Source organism: Urocampus carinirostris, chromosome 2 (assembly GCF_059441175.1).
Source record: "Urocampus carinirostris isolate Australia breed hairy pipefish chromosome 2, RoL_Ucar_1.0, whole genome shotgun sequence".
NCBI classification, from domain to species: Eukaryota; Metazoa; Chordata; class Actinopteri; order Syngnathiformes; family Syngnathidae; genus Urocampus; species Urocampus carinirostris.
In genome coordinates this window covers 27,713,468-27,725,876 of record NC_142350.1, presented here as the reverse complement: position 1 = coordinate 27,725,876, position 12,409 = coordinate 27,713,468, and the positions used below count along the sequence as shown (strand labels likewise).

General features: G+C 39.5%; 1 protein-coding gene across 8 annotated transcripts in view; it reads right to left on the bottom strand.

Annotated features, from left to right (window-relative positions):
- Positions 1–8,776, bottom strand: part of LOC148371565 (uncharacterized) — a 31,807-nt gene extending 23,031 nt beyond the window's left edge. For all 8 annotated transcript variants that reach the window (XM_088326097.1, XM_088326101.1, XM_088326103.1 and 5 more), the window contains exons 1-15: positions 7,326–8,776; positions 6,982–7,224; positions 6,804–6,908; positions 5,728–5,846; positions 4,515–4,733; positions 4,341–4,428; positions 3,798–3,950; positions 3,128–3,225; positions 2,690–2,862; positions 2,503–2,604; positions 1,801–1,983; positions 1,509–1,661; positions 629–1,423; positions 331–537; positions 20–238 (exon numbers count right to left, since the gene is read on the bottom strand). In XM_088326097.1, coding sequence (XP_088182223.1) covers positions 20–238; positions 331–537; positions 629–1,423; positions 1,509–1,661; positions 1,801–1,983; positions 2,503–2,604; positions 2,690–2,862; positions 3,128–3,225; positions 3,798–3,950; positions 4,341–4,428; positions 4,515–4,733; positions 5,728–5,846; positions 6,804–6,908; positions 6,982–7,224; positions 7,326–8,768 — 4,300 coding nt within the window. In that variant the 5' untranslated portion in view covers positions 8,769–8,776. The remainder of the gene's footprint in view (positions 1–19; positions 239–330; positions 538–628; positions 1,424–1,508; positions 1,662–1,800; positions 1,984–2,502; positions 2,605–2,689; positions 2,863–3,127; positions 3,226–3,797; positions 3,951–4,340; positions 4,429–4,514; positions 4,734–5,727; positions 5,847–6,803; positions 6,909–6,981; positions 7,225–7,325) is intronic.
- Positions 8,777–12,409: the final 3,633 nt, after the last annotated feature.

The following is a 12,409-nucleotide window of genomic DNA, read 5'->3' as shown; positions in this document are numbered from 1 at the left end:
TAAAGGAATTCGCTAATACCTGGTGCTACATAAGCAGTTTCTTTAGAAGCAACATCCAGCAACACAAACCAGTTGTCTTCTCGTTCTTTTACTGGCTCTTCCACGATTTCTTCAACATATGCTGGGGCTTTTACACTTGTCTCCACCTCTTCAAGCCAAACGAGGCTAATTTCGTCACCCTTTTCAATGACTGGGGACAATTGTGCCCCCTCTGTCTGCCTGGGATCCCTTAATGCAGCTGATATAAGCAAAATGTGTGATCTTAAAATGAGGCACAAGAGCACTTTTAAAGTTTTTGCAAGCAAAGCAAACAGTGTAAGATAGTGATACCTGTTTTTTTATTTCTGGGAACGACATCCAGCAACACAAACCAGTCATCTTCTTGTTCTAGAAAAGATTGTGGTGGTGGTGGTGGAATGTCTTGTGTATGAACTGGCCATTCTTCTTGTAAGACAGTTTTATCCATAACTCTTGTAACCAATGATTTTGATGTTAAGAATGCCCCCTCATCCAATGTAACACGATTACCTAATGCAACTAAAGATGGTGAAAAAAAACAAATCCAATTTAAAATTGAGCAAACTAAGTGCCATTTGCATGAAGCCATTGATAATGGTTTGTTTCGTACCTGAAGTTTTAAAATCAGGCACGTGTGGTGGGTGGTCAAAGAGTACGGACCTCATATCCTTGTCAAGTGAAAATCCATCTTGTACCACTTTACCTTTACCCCTAAATTTTTCTTCCAATATTTCTGTCATCGGTCCAATTTCAACGTTTTGGGAATTATTTTCCGAGATTATTGATAGAATAGTATCTTCTACCGCATCAAGCCTCTTTGGCAACTCCTTATCAAAAGCAACACTTTTCTTAGTCCTTTCCACCTCATGATATGCAACCTGAGAGGAGGTAGTGACAGGTGGAAAAAAAAACTTTCCTTCCAACTCTTCTGTCAACTCCCCTTCTATCTCACGCACCTTTTCTCTCAGCCTATAATCAAACAAGTGCTCCTCATTTCCCATTTTGACACTGGCTTCCTCGGACGGAAGGTCCTTAAAAAATACTTCTTTTATTTGTTCCTCTAATTCATCTATCTCACTAGCATCATTCATGTTCTTCACAGTCATTACAGAATTTTTCAACACTGTTCGTGTTAAGACTTTACTTTCTTTCTGTAGTTCCATTTCCTTTAGTTTGACAATTTCTCGTTCCCCTAATTCCTCTTCTATCACTTCCTGAATCCTATCTGATACATCTTCCAGTTCTTGTAGCCTCTCTTCGAAGGCTCTAACTTTCTTTAGCCTTCTCTCCAAATCTTCCATCTCTTCTAGCTTCTCCACCATCGAAACCAACTCCTCAAGCCTCTCAATGGCCTCCTCATCTGTCAATTCTTGCATAGTCTCCTCAATCTTCACCTGGAGGTCAGCTGCAAGAATTTGGAGCGTGAATAGTATAAAAAAACGAGTGGAAGGTCTTATTAGCAATATACAAAGTCTGCTAGGGGATCATACCATCGCACAGTGACTCATGCTGAGCTTTATCAACATTTTGATACAAGGACAGGTTGGGGTTTCGATCCAAGTACAAGAACCAGTCATGGTGTCTATCCTGTGCTGGTCGCAATAGCCTGTCAATAAAACTCATGTTTGCCAAGCCAAATTTAGCTGACAGCATGAGAATATAATATACACCAAATGAGAAAAAAATTACAGAAGTTACAAACATGTATACAAAATTCACCATGAGCGCACTCCTGATGTTAGCTACACTTTTGAAGCAAGCTGACATTACAAATACTCATACCTGGCTCTGTCACAGAATTAAACGGTGGGTAAAATAGAAAGGGAGGATCTCTTTCGATCAGGGTAGACCATTCATCTTCCTTTCTTGTCTGGAGCAGTGCATTGGATGGAAGATCCCACCTCGGTACACTGCCTGTCTGAATATCCCAGGACTGAATAAATGTCTGCTCAGACTCACTTCTAGCTGTGAAGAGATGTTGGAGTGATGCCATTATAGAACGATGCTTTCTGACATTTCAACTTACACGGAAAGCATTTAAGATCTTGGTGAGTCCCGCAAGCAGAGGTTAGTGAGGAAGCCAAACAGTAAGTGTTTCTTACAACACCATATAGCACAAATGCTTCACACAAAAGTGGCGGTGTTTTATCAATAAGTCTATGAAGCTGACATGGTTACAAAAATAAGGAAGACGCGTTAAGATAATGAGAAACTAGCTACTGAAGGCACTGCATAACAAACAACAAGCTGCGACTTCTGAGCAAGGCGAAAAACAATGTCAAGACTATGGCAGTCAGCGTAATGAGCAAAGACAAAGACACCCTGGGATCGTGCCACAGGAAGGAGAGCTGACCAATAGTGGAATAGTCTTTTAGGTCAGTGTTAGACATGTCAAAGAAAACATGCATCAATAAATTCTAAAAAACTGATTATCTGTTATTATGCAAAAATACGAAGGGAAACCCTCCACAAAAAACAAGCTACCTGGATATTTTAACACAGGGTGCGGGTTGTCTGAGACAAGCATTGACGACCATTCATCAACCTCACATCTAGTTGATGCTGTAAGTTTCTCAAGATTCTTGTCTGTTGGCCCAAAACAAGAGCAACTTTCTGGTTCTGCTTAACTTTTTGGCAGGGTACAGCACATTTGTCTGGCTTCAGAACCTACCTCCGTCTAAATTGCGGGACAGACGTTTGCTTGCAGAGCGTGTGAAGCGAGGGGCAGGGCGGTCGATCATTGAACTGGCTTGCCGGGTCTGGGCTTGGGTGCGCCCGCTGTACCTAAACTTGGATCCCAGGACGAGAAAGCGACGTGATGACGGAGGTTCTGTTGTCGAAACCCTGAGAAAAAAACACATTTCTTTAGTTAATACTCAGCAACAAAACAACAAGAGTGCAGACGAACATAATTTTAAATTTCTAAATTGGTACTGTTGCGCAAAAACTTTGACTTTAGGAGAGTTCATTCTAAGGTCAAGATGAGTGCACAGGATCTGGAGCCAATTTCGTAGATTAGGCTGCAGTTAGCCAATTATGCTCAGGAAAGGCACGTGTTGGCAAAGAAGAGGCATGACATTCAAAGCGGGCAAGATCAACCCGTTCTTACCTGAAGAAGGTATGATGCTCCACGCAAACTTTCCACAACTTCTTTGAGGCTTTGTAGTTGGGTAGTTTGAAGCCGATTGTACTTTCGTACTGCTCTTGCTGTGTGCCAAGACAACAAAACAATTAAGGCAGGGTGCAAGGGGGTCACGTTGGCTTGATCACATTAGTCTGCCACACAGCAAGAAGCATGACATTTACCCCGGAGCAAGGTCGCATTAGTCCGTCCTAAATCCTGTGCGGTCAGACCGACTACTACAGTATATTGAATATCAGTAATTTTAAATATGAAGACAAAAAAATGACATTAGTATGATAAGAATAGATCTATTAAACTGTAAGATGTATGTTTGTGGGGAGAATCTTGTATGTCGTTACTGCTGATGTTGGTTATTTCTTTAAGTGATGATTAGGTTGATTTTGGTTTCTTTTTTAGGAGATAATTAATAGCAGGCAATAGATGTTGGAAGTTCACATGAGCCTATGACATTGTTATGGATGTATGCCATTTTCATTTCAGGAATATGGTATTTGTATAGGGTGTGATAAGTAGGAGGGGAGTTTTCGGTCAATTAATGTTTTTTGTGTTTAAAACAATAATTTAAAAAAGAAATGTTGTATAAAAGCACATATATTCAGGGATCAAAATGTACAAAAAGCGCATTCTGATTTACCTCAGATGGACGGATTTTTATAAAGAAGCTGCTTCGTTTGTAAGAGATCTTCAGAACTTTTGGCCAAGGGAAACGGTTTATTCTCAGCTTGTCCTTGTAAACCATCAGACCGCCAGAGCAAACTCCAAGCGTAATGTCAACACCATCAAGATCCTGTAAAAGCACAAACATACTAGTCATTGGACAGAAAGATAAACCATACCAAAGACCTGTCGTTTCAAAACTAGTCCACTGGGGGGCAGACATTCGTACACTAAGAGGTCGTGGAATTCAAAAGAGTATCATCTACTTTTTTGTACCGAAATCATAAATTAAAAAAATAACACACGCAAATTCTGAGAACATAACATGTGGGACATCAAATGCAGACAACATTTTAGTTATGTAGCAGAACAGTACAGCCACTTATTAATTAAAATACGTAAACTAAAATTTGTGGACACACATTTTACTTTAAATTGTTTGAACTTTTAAGTTTGTATATGTCTTCAATATTTCTTTTTTTTGACAATGTGAACCAACATGCAATGACAATGATATTACCTTGGCTTGGTGAAGGTCCACACCGTACATTGCGAGTTTCTTGGCATTTTCCAGGAACAGCAGGTCTGCTTGGGCTGGAGTCATTGACCTTTCACATTAAGAGGAGATAAAATAGTCCAGATGAAATCTTCTGAATCATTCGGCATTTTTAAGACATAGTCTTTGGACTCTTACCTATAAGTACGATGTAACTCCATCACCTTTTCCTCCAGCTCTTTGCTTTGTCCAGGAGCAAGATTAAGATCTTTGACATAATTAACTCCATGGACATCTTGGTCATATTCACCAAGCTCTGACTGCGCTGTGTAAGAGCCCAGCAAGGACAAGGTGACAAAGGAACATGGAAGAACCCCTTTCATGATGTCTTTCCTCAGCTGGAGACACAAGTAGTACCTGCCAGGAAAATAATTCATTCATTCAGTTTCCAGCCACATACCCTTATCACAATGTGACCGTGGGGTGGTGGAGCCCATCCCAGCTGAATTTAGGCAGTGGGCAGGGGACACCAATAACTGGTTGCAAGCCAACCACAAGGTACACAGAGACGGACAAACATTCAATCACACACATTCCAAGGGACAATTTATACTCCCCATTCGACCTGCCATGCATGTTTTTGGAACATTGGAGAAAACCGTAGTGCCCAGAGAAAACCCACTCATGCACTGAGAGACCATTCAAACTCAACACAGGGAGGCAGGTAGCCAGATTTGAACTCAGGACCTCTGAATAGTGAGGGAGATAAGCTAACCAGTCAACCACCATACGTCAGAAAAAAAACACAATTTAATTTAACAAAGTACTTAATCTGTAATAGTAAAATAATTCGTTCTCTAAAGCTTCTTTTCTGCGATACCTGTTCTGCAAGCCAGTGACCATTTGCGCACCTAGATAAATTATAGCCCATTTCGGGCACCAAAGGGGTCTAATGGACCACCCCCTTGGAAACACATGCAACTACGTTATACCGCAGCACCGTTTTGTGATTTGCCAACAAAAGTGGGTTGCATTAAGCTTTGTGGAGCCCCTTCCTTTTTATTGTATGCATGGATGGTTTAATTTAGCTGCAAAAAGCCAAGGTGGGATGTTTGCATTTGGAAATTGCGGTGCAATGGGAAACAGAGCAATTATTGTAGGACGAAAATGAATGGTAAAACCGAACCCATACACTTAATTGTGGGCACATTTTGTGCATTGGAAAAACAAAGCAGGCTGTCAGGCATGAATAGGTTTGCAGCTAACCCGGTATTGTGAAAAAGAGGCCTAATTCCCGATTACAATACATCATTCACCCCCAGAAGATCTTTTTTGAATACTGGTATATTCCAAATACTAATGTGGATGTTGTGTACCAAAAGTATAAACAGTGTACCTAAGGAAAATTCACCTTGTGAGGTCTTCAGTAAGCTGTGCTGGGTCGGGAGGGTAGAACTTTATGTTAAATGTAAACTCGTAGACAGCACCAGGCACCTGTTTCCTGATTTCCTTCGCAGGTTCAAGCCATGTCTGTCAGAGGAAAATATATGTCAATAATTTATGACGCATTTAACTCAATTAAATGAATGGAGCTGTATAAGTAAATAACTTAATTTTGTCTGATTCAGTTATTGGAAATAACAGAACTTGGTCGATGTGTTTGCTCAAATACTACAATAGGTAATACCTATATTTGGTTACGAAAAGCTATATTTTTTTTCAGTAGCAGGGTAATCTAACAAATTATTTCTTCCGCCATTACAACTCCGTGAAATGCCGGTTAAAAGTGGTGCGTTACGTACAATTTTGTGTTGTTACGTTAATTTTTGTGCATGCATTTACAGACGTTTTTGTGTGTATTGGTGTACATTTTATGCGTGTATTTAAGTTTTTGTGTGGGTTTACGTATGTTTATGTATATGCTGATTTTTATGTTTTTATATTGATTACTGTTTATTTTTGTTGCACTTCAAGTGTAGGATATATCTTTTGCTGGTAAAGGTGCAATAAATGTCACAAGGTTCTATAACACAACTACCTGTCTGTTCTTCTCAATTCAACCGACTCAAATACTGCTTGGAAAAATTCAAATTCTTTGACATATAACAACCTTTTTTTAAAGTAATGGAAATATTTACTTTCCCTGGTAACTAGTAACTTTATTATAGAGTAATTCAGTTACTAACTCAGTTACTTTTTGGAAGAAGTAGTGAGTAACTATAACTATCGGTAATACCAAACCACTTCTAACTATTTCCTTTTATATTTTTAATAAAGGATTATAGAAATTTAACGTCAGAAAAATTATTGTATCTTATAATAACTTATGTCATGTAAAAAAAATTTTTTTAAAGTCAATAAATCAAAATCGCCTTCCGGGATTTTAGGGGATGAGTCTGAGCTGTACTATTTTTATTTACGTATCCAACTGAATATCACAGAAAATTTAAAATACATGCTAAAGAAAGTAAGGTTGTTTAAACTCACCTTGCTGGTTGCTGTTTCCCAGTATGCAAGGCCAAAGTAATCTTTTTCTAGAAGGTTAAGGTTGTCACACACTCTAGTGATGAGCTCTTGTCCTTTTGCATGTTTCTAAATCAAAGAAAGCGATTAGAAAGATGAAACAAAGAGTTGTGAAAATCTTGTTGATTGATTGGTCACTTACTTCAAGCTCACACTCATACTGAGTTTCATCCAGCAAAGTGACTTTGCACTGAATTGTTTTGAGTTTTTTGGAACCTTTGGCATCGTCACCCTTCTTGTCAGTATTTTCTTTAGATGCCCTTTCCTCTTTGGGGTCTTCTCCTTTTTCCCCATTCTCGTCTGCCTCTCCCTCCTTCTCGGCGGCCTTCTCTACTACTTCGGGCTCCTCATTTATTGCTTCCTCCTTGGGTTCTTCTTGAGCAGGCTGAAAAAGCCATAAAGGAAGATGAAATAAATTTGAGGATTTAACTTAGTTACTTGAAATAGCAAAAAGAATGAATATAGCATATTTATTTTTGCACTGACCTGCATTTCTGTGCTGCTCAGTGAGTGCTGATCAGGAGCTTGTTCAGTTTCTGGTTCAGTTTTAAGTTCTGGTTCTGGGGCAGCAATTGGTGCTTTCACTCGTGCTTTACTAGACCCCTTCTCTTCTTTCTTTCCTTTTTTCACTTTTTCCTTTTTCTTTCCTTTGTCTTCCTGCTTATCATCTGCCTTTTTACCTTTCTCCTCTTCCTTCTTTTTGGGCTCCTTTGACTTTTCCTCCTTCTTTTTGGGCTCTTTTGATTTCTCTTCTTTCTTTTGGGCCTCTTTTGATATCTCCTGTTCTTTCTTTTTGGCTTCCTTCAATTCTTCCTCTTCCTTCTTTTTTGCCTCTTTTAACTTTTCCTCCTCTTTCTTTTTTGCCTCCTTCAATTTTTCTTCCTCTTTTTTTTGGGCCTCCTTTAATTTTTCCTCCTCTTTCTTTTTAGCCTCCTTGAGTCTTTCTTCCTCTTTCTTTTTTAATCGGTCGTCTTTCGCCTTTTCTTCCTCCTCCTTCTTTTTTGCCTTTTCTTCTTCTTTCTTCTTGAGCTTTTCTGCCTCTTTTGCCTTGTCTTCCTCTCGCTTCTTCTCTTTCTCTTTTTCTTTCTGCCTTACCCTTTCTTCTTCCTCTGCTTTTTTCTTAGCTTTTTCTTCTTCTTTTTTCTTCACCCTTTCCTCTTTTTCCTTTTTCTTTGCTTCCTTTTTATCAAACTTTTCCTCCTCCCTTTCGGGGTCTGTTTCAGTGCATTTATCCTCTGTCCTTTTCTCTTCTTTTGGCACCAACTTTTCTTCTTCTACTTCTTTAGTTTCTTCTACTGTTGCCTCTTGTTTTTCCTCATCTTTCTTCTCCTCCACTTCCTCCTTTGCCTTATCCGGTTCCTCTTCTTTTTTGTCCTCTGGGGCTGTCACCTTATTTGCATCCTTTCCTTCTGTTTTCTTTTTTGCTTCTTTCTTTTTTTTTTTACTACCCTTCTTTTCTATTTTTTGTGGCTCACTCTTTTTTTCCTCTTTTTGTTGTGTCTCTTCACTATGTTTTACTTCTATTGAGTCTGACGTTCCCTCTTGAAGAGCATCATTCTGTTCATGTTTGACTTCTTCTTCTTCTTCACCAGCTTGCTCTTCTTTGTTCTCCTTTTCCTCGCTTGCTTTTTCTGCCTCGAACCCCTCTCCTTCTGAGCACTGCGAGCGTCTTTTAAGAAAAGAGGAAAAGAGGCGCGAGAGGCCTTTGCCGGCAGAGGTTCTGGTGCGAGGTTTCAGCTGCTCTTCCTCAGGGGATGAGGTGGCATCGGCAGGGCCTGGCTCAGCGGCGAGCCCCTTCTTGCTGGACTGTTCCCCTTCTGGCTCTGAAGCTTTCGCCTCCGGACTCTGTTTGTTCTCAGGTTCAGTGGCACTGGCCTTCTGCTTGCCTTCAGTGTCGGCCTCGCTTACGGCACTAGCCTCTGTTGTCATGTTAGCCACTGTGATGGAGAAAAAGAAACGAGTCAGAAAAGCAGACAAGTCACGGCGCTTAATAGAAAGTGACAAGTGTACAACACTGGCGCACTTGAAACACAACAAACAAGATTAGGATCAATGAACTATAATCTCGTGTGTCGTAAACATGTGTAATTCTGTTTGGCAAACATATGCAATAAATAGCAACACCTTGACAATCTTGAATACTATCTTTGTAAAGTTACTCAAGTATAGAAAGTAGTAACCAAAACAAACTTCTCTTTTAATAATAACAATGCATTAATTACAACGGATCCTTTTTTTAACCACATTCATAAATTTATTTACTATCAACAATTAATAAGTCATCTATTGTTTTGTCAAGCCCTGGCCACAATTACATTACACACTCATGCATACAGTGACATCCTGCAGTGCACACACATTCACAGAAGCCTACAATGGCCATCCTTGTTGGTCGGTATGTCCAATATCACAATCACCCATTGCAGACTCATTAAACCCTGTGGCCACAAAGGGGGCTTTCTGTTTAGGTGCATATTTGCTTGTGTTGAAAAATATTTTTGTAGACTGCTTAATTAATGTAATGTTTTGATGGTAAAATAGATACTACCATTATTCTCAATTGCTAATAAATAAAGAGCAGCGTTTTGGGTCCTCATTAGTTATTTGTCAAACAAAAAAACTTGCAACTTATAAAAAGCCACATTGTAATTGTACATTTAACAGTGGACACAAAGCGGCCTTGCAGTTTAACGAGGACAGATCTTACATATTTAGAAATGCCTTACATGCTGATTAAAGCTGTTGACAAACTCAAATAAACCCCCGGCATTATGCAACCATGCAACCTCCAGCGGCTGCCCTTTACAGCAGCAAGATAGACTTTGTCAGAAAAAAAGTATTTCCCAATTAGTTACTGAAGTTGTAGGGTTCTTATGCCCCATTAGAGTCCAAGGCCTCCGTTGCCGCGTATGAACTAGGGGGAGGGAACATTCTCGGCAGGCAGAAAGAAGGGCAGGCCAATTTTCAGGCCAATGTACTGGGCTGCCCTAAAGGGTGCAGGCTTGGGCCCACTATACCATGCAGGAAAGGGGGTGCGAACACAAGTACACATTAGCACACACACATGCTAAAATCCTCTTTAGTCCTACCATTGTTTAAGTCCAGTGACCAATAACTAGACTGCACTCTATAACTAATCCTGACCACCCATCCCCCCTAGAGACCCCCCATAGGCCTTTTCCCTAGTTCACCACACGAACACACACACGCAGTTATGCATCAGTGCCTACAGCCTCCACTGGGTCTTTTAATGCTCTGTCATCTCAATTCTGATTGTCAGGAAGCAGACACGCTCCTAATGGACCAGCTGAGCTTGTGCCTTCTGCCTCGTCCATTTTGACTCGACTGTCTAACATCTCAGCTCCAGGCCTGCCTCCATCACTTGACTGATGAAGATAACGGAAGCAGTTTTAACACATAGAATTCTTTTTTTTGCACCTTCAAATTAATAGAATAAATACCAATGCAGTGTAACGACAAAAACATGCCCTCAGAACTACATAATTAGTCTCTCTAATGAGGTAAATTATAAATGAAGTAGGCCACCCTCTAGCAAGAGTGAGTTGAATTAACTCAGCTAAAGGAATAAAGTAATTGAAACATCCCACTGGACTTTCTGAAGCTTTTCTATTCCATTTCCTTGATCACACCTGTAAAAGTGCATTATAAGAATTTCAATTTATTATGAGTGATGCTTCACACTTGGAGCTGCTCTGACAAGGTGTGCAAATGAGAGATGAAGAGGCGCAGGAGGGATGAATGAACAAGAGGAGGAGGTATGATATATAAATAGCTGTTTGCGCTCAGGATACTTGGACTCATTAGTTAGCCTTTACTGACCAGCTCACATCTATTTATATTCGCAGCATTCTGCAGCACATGGCACGCTAATGCATACAATAATTTTGTCCGTGCTTGCCCCAACATGCATATAATTCCAGCAATTAGTGTTATTGTTCCCATCTAGCGCTCATGGACTCATAAATGGTTGTGATTCAAGATTCAAAAGAAATTATCTCACCAATTTAAAGTAAGGAAAGCATTTTACCTTGCCACCAGGACTAGGCTTATGGAATTAGCAGGAGTTTAGAGTTAATCGGGTCCAAATTACAGAGTGAGATTATCTCTGACTACCTGCCTCCACTAGCCATTTCACTGTCTACACAAGCAATGGACCAGTGTTTTTTTGTCATGGCTTGAGATTGATATTGATTAGTGGTATTGAATCTGGGCATGTATTATAAAAACAAATTGGAAAATGTGCCTGTATATTTTACAGTAAACATTTTCCCCAAAACACCACAACAAAAGAAATATTTAACTTCCACTAATTTTTATTTGAATTGCATTTTGATTTAATCTTAATTTCATTTGAGTACAGTTCAAATTCAATTGAATTTAAATATGATTTGGTAAGCCTAATTTAAATTCAATTTCGACAACATTTCTATGTAACGCTTGTTTGTGTTTTTTTTTTATTTCGGGAGATCACAAAAGCAATGTCAACAAATAATTAACAAAAAAACAAAATAAATGAAGAGTACATACATTGACTACATGTTTAATTTGTATTTAAATTTAATAAAAAGAGTTAATAGAAAGAGTTCCAATGGTAATCTTTGCGCAGCTGCAACAGTTTTAATTTGAGCTTTTATCCAGCATCATATTCTTTCAGTATCCTTACTTAATTTTGACTGACAGCCTGTCTTAGCTGTTGTGCACAAGCTGAAGAAGAGAAAAAAAAGCTCCGTTGTAAAAAGAGCCACTCTGCCGGCTAAAATAATTAAGGGATACAGGACATATAGGACACATACTTACACATTCCTGACTCTTGCTAAAGGTTCACATAATAAAAAACAAGGCTGCAAAACATTTGTGTTTTTGATTGATCTTTGACTTGAAAAAGCTGGAAAAAACTGTGTTTAGTTACAGAATACCATGTACATTCTAAGACATCAATGTGTTTTTAGCTTAGTGAGGTTTATCATAGTGTTAACTCATCCAAACCCAGTTCCCAATGAATCAATACACTCAGATTTCAAGTGCTGCTGTTGGTGTAACATGAACTGCCATGGGAAATAAATGTAGCAGCCTGATTGATTTAGTATGCTGAAAGTGATTCCAAAACCATTTCCAACATTAGCTAGGCCAAGCCTACTTGCAAGCTGATGGAAACTGCATTTTCTCCCAATGCACTTGACCAAATAGTTTATTAGGAAAGACCGACCCTGTGGAACACACAATGAGGTAGTAGTTTAACTCCCCAAACACATCATAACTCCCAAGAGGATTACAGCAATATCCTATGGGACCTAAATAAACTCACTCTCACACAGTAGACTCACAAACATCCTTCAGTGTTACTTATATGCTCGCAACACTGTTGATTCGGCATTATGCTGGAGACCACGAGCAATCGAGTGCCATCATTGTCATTGCTAAACCTCGCTGTTTGCACTACATGAACCCTGACGGCCTCTGCCTCATCCTCAACACGTGATATGTGCAGCTTCATGACAGATTATCCATCTATATTTATCCAGCAGTATCATCAATGGAGCAGCGCTGTT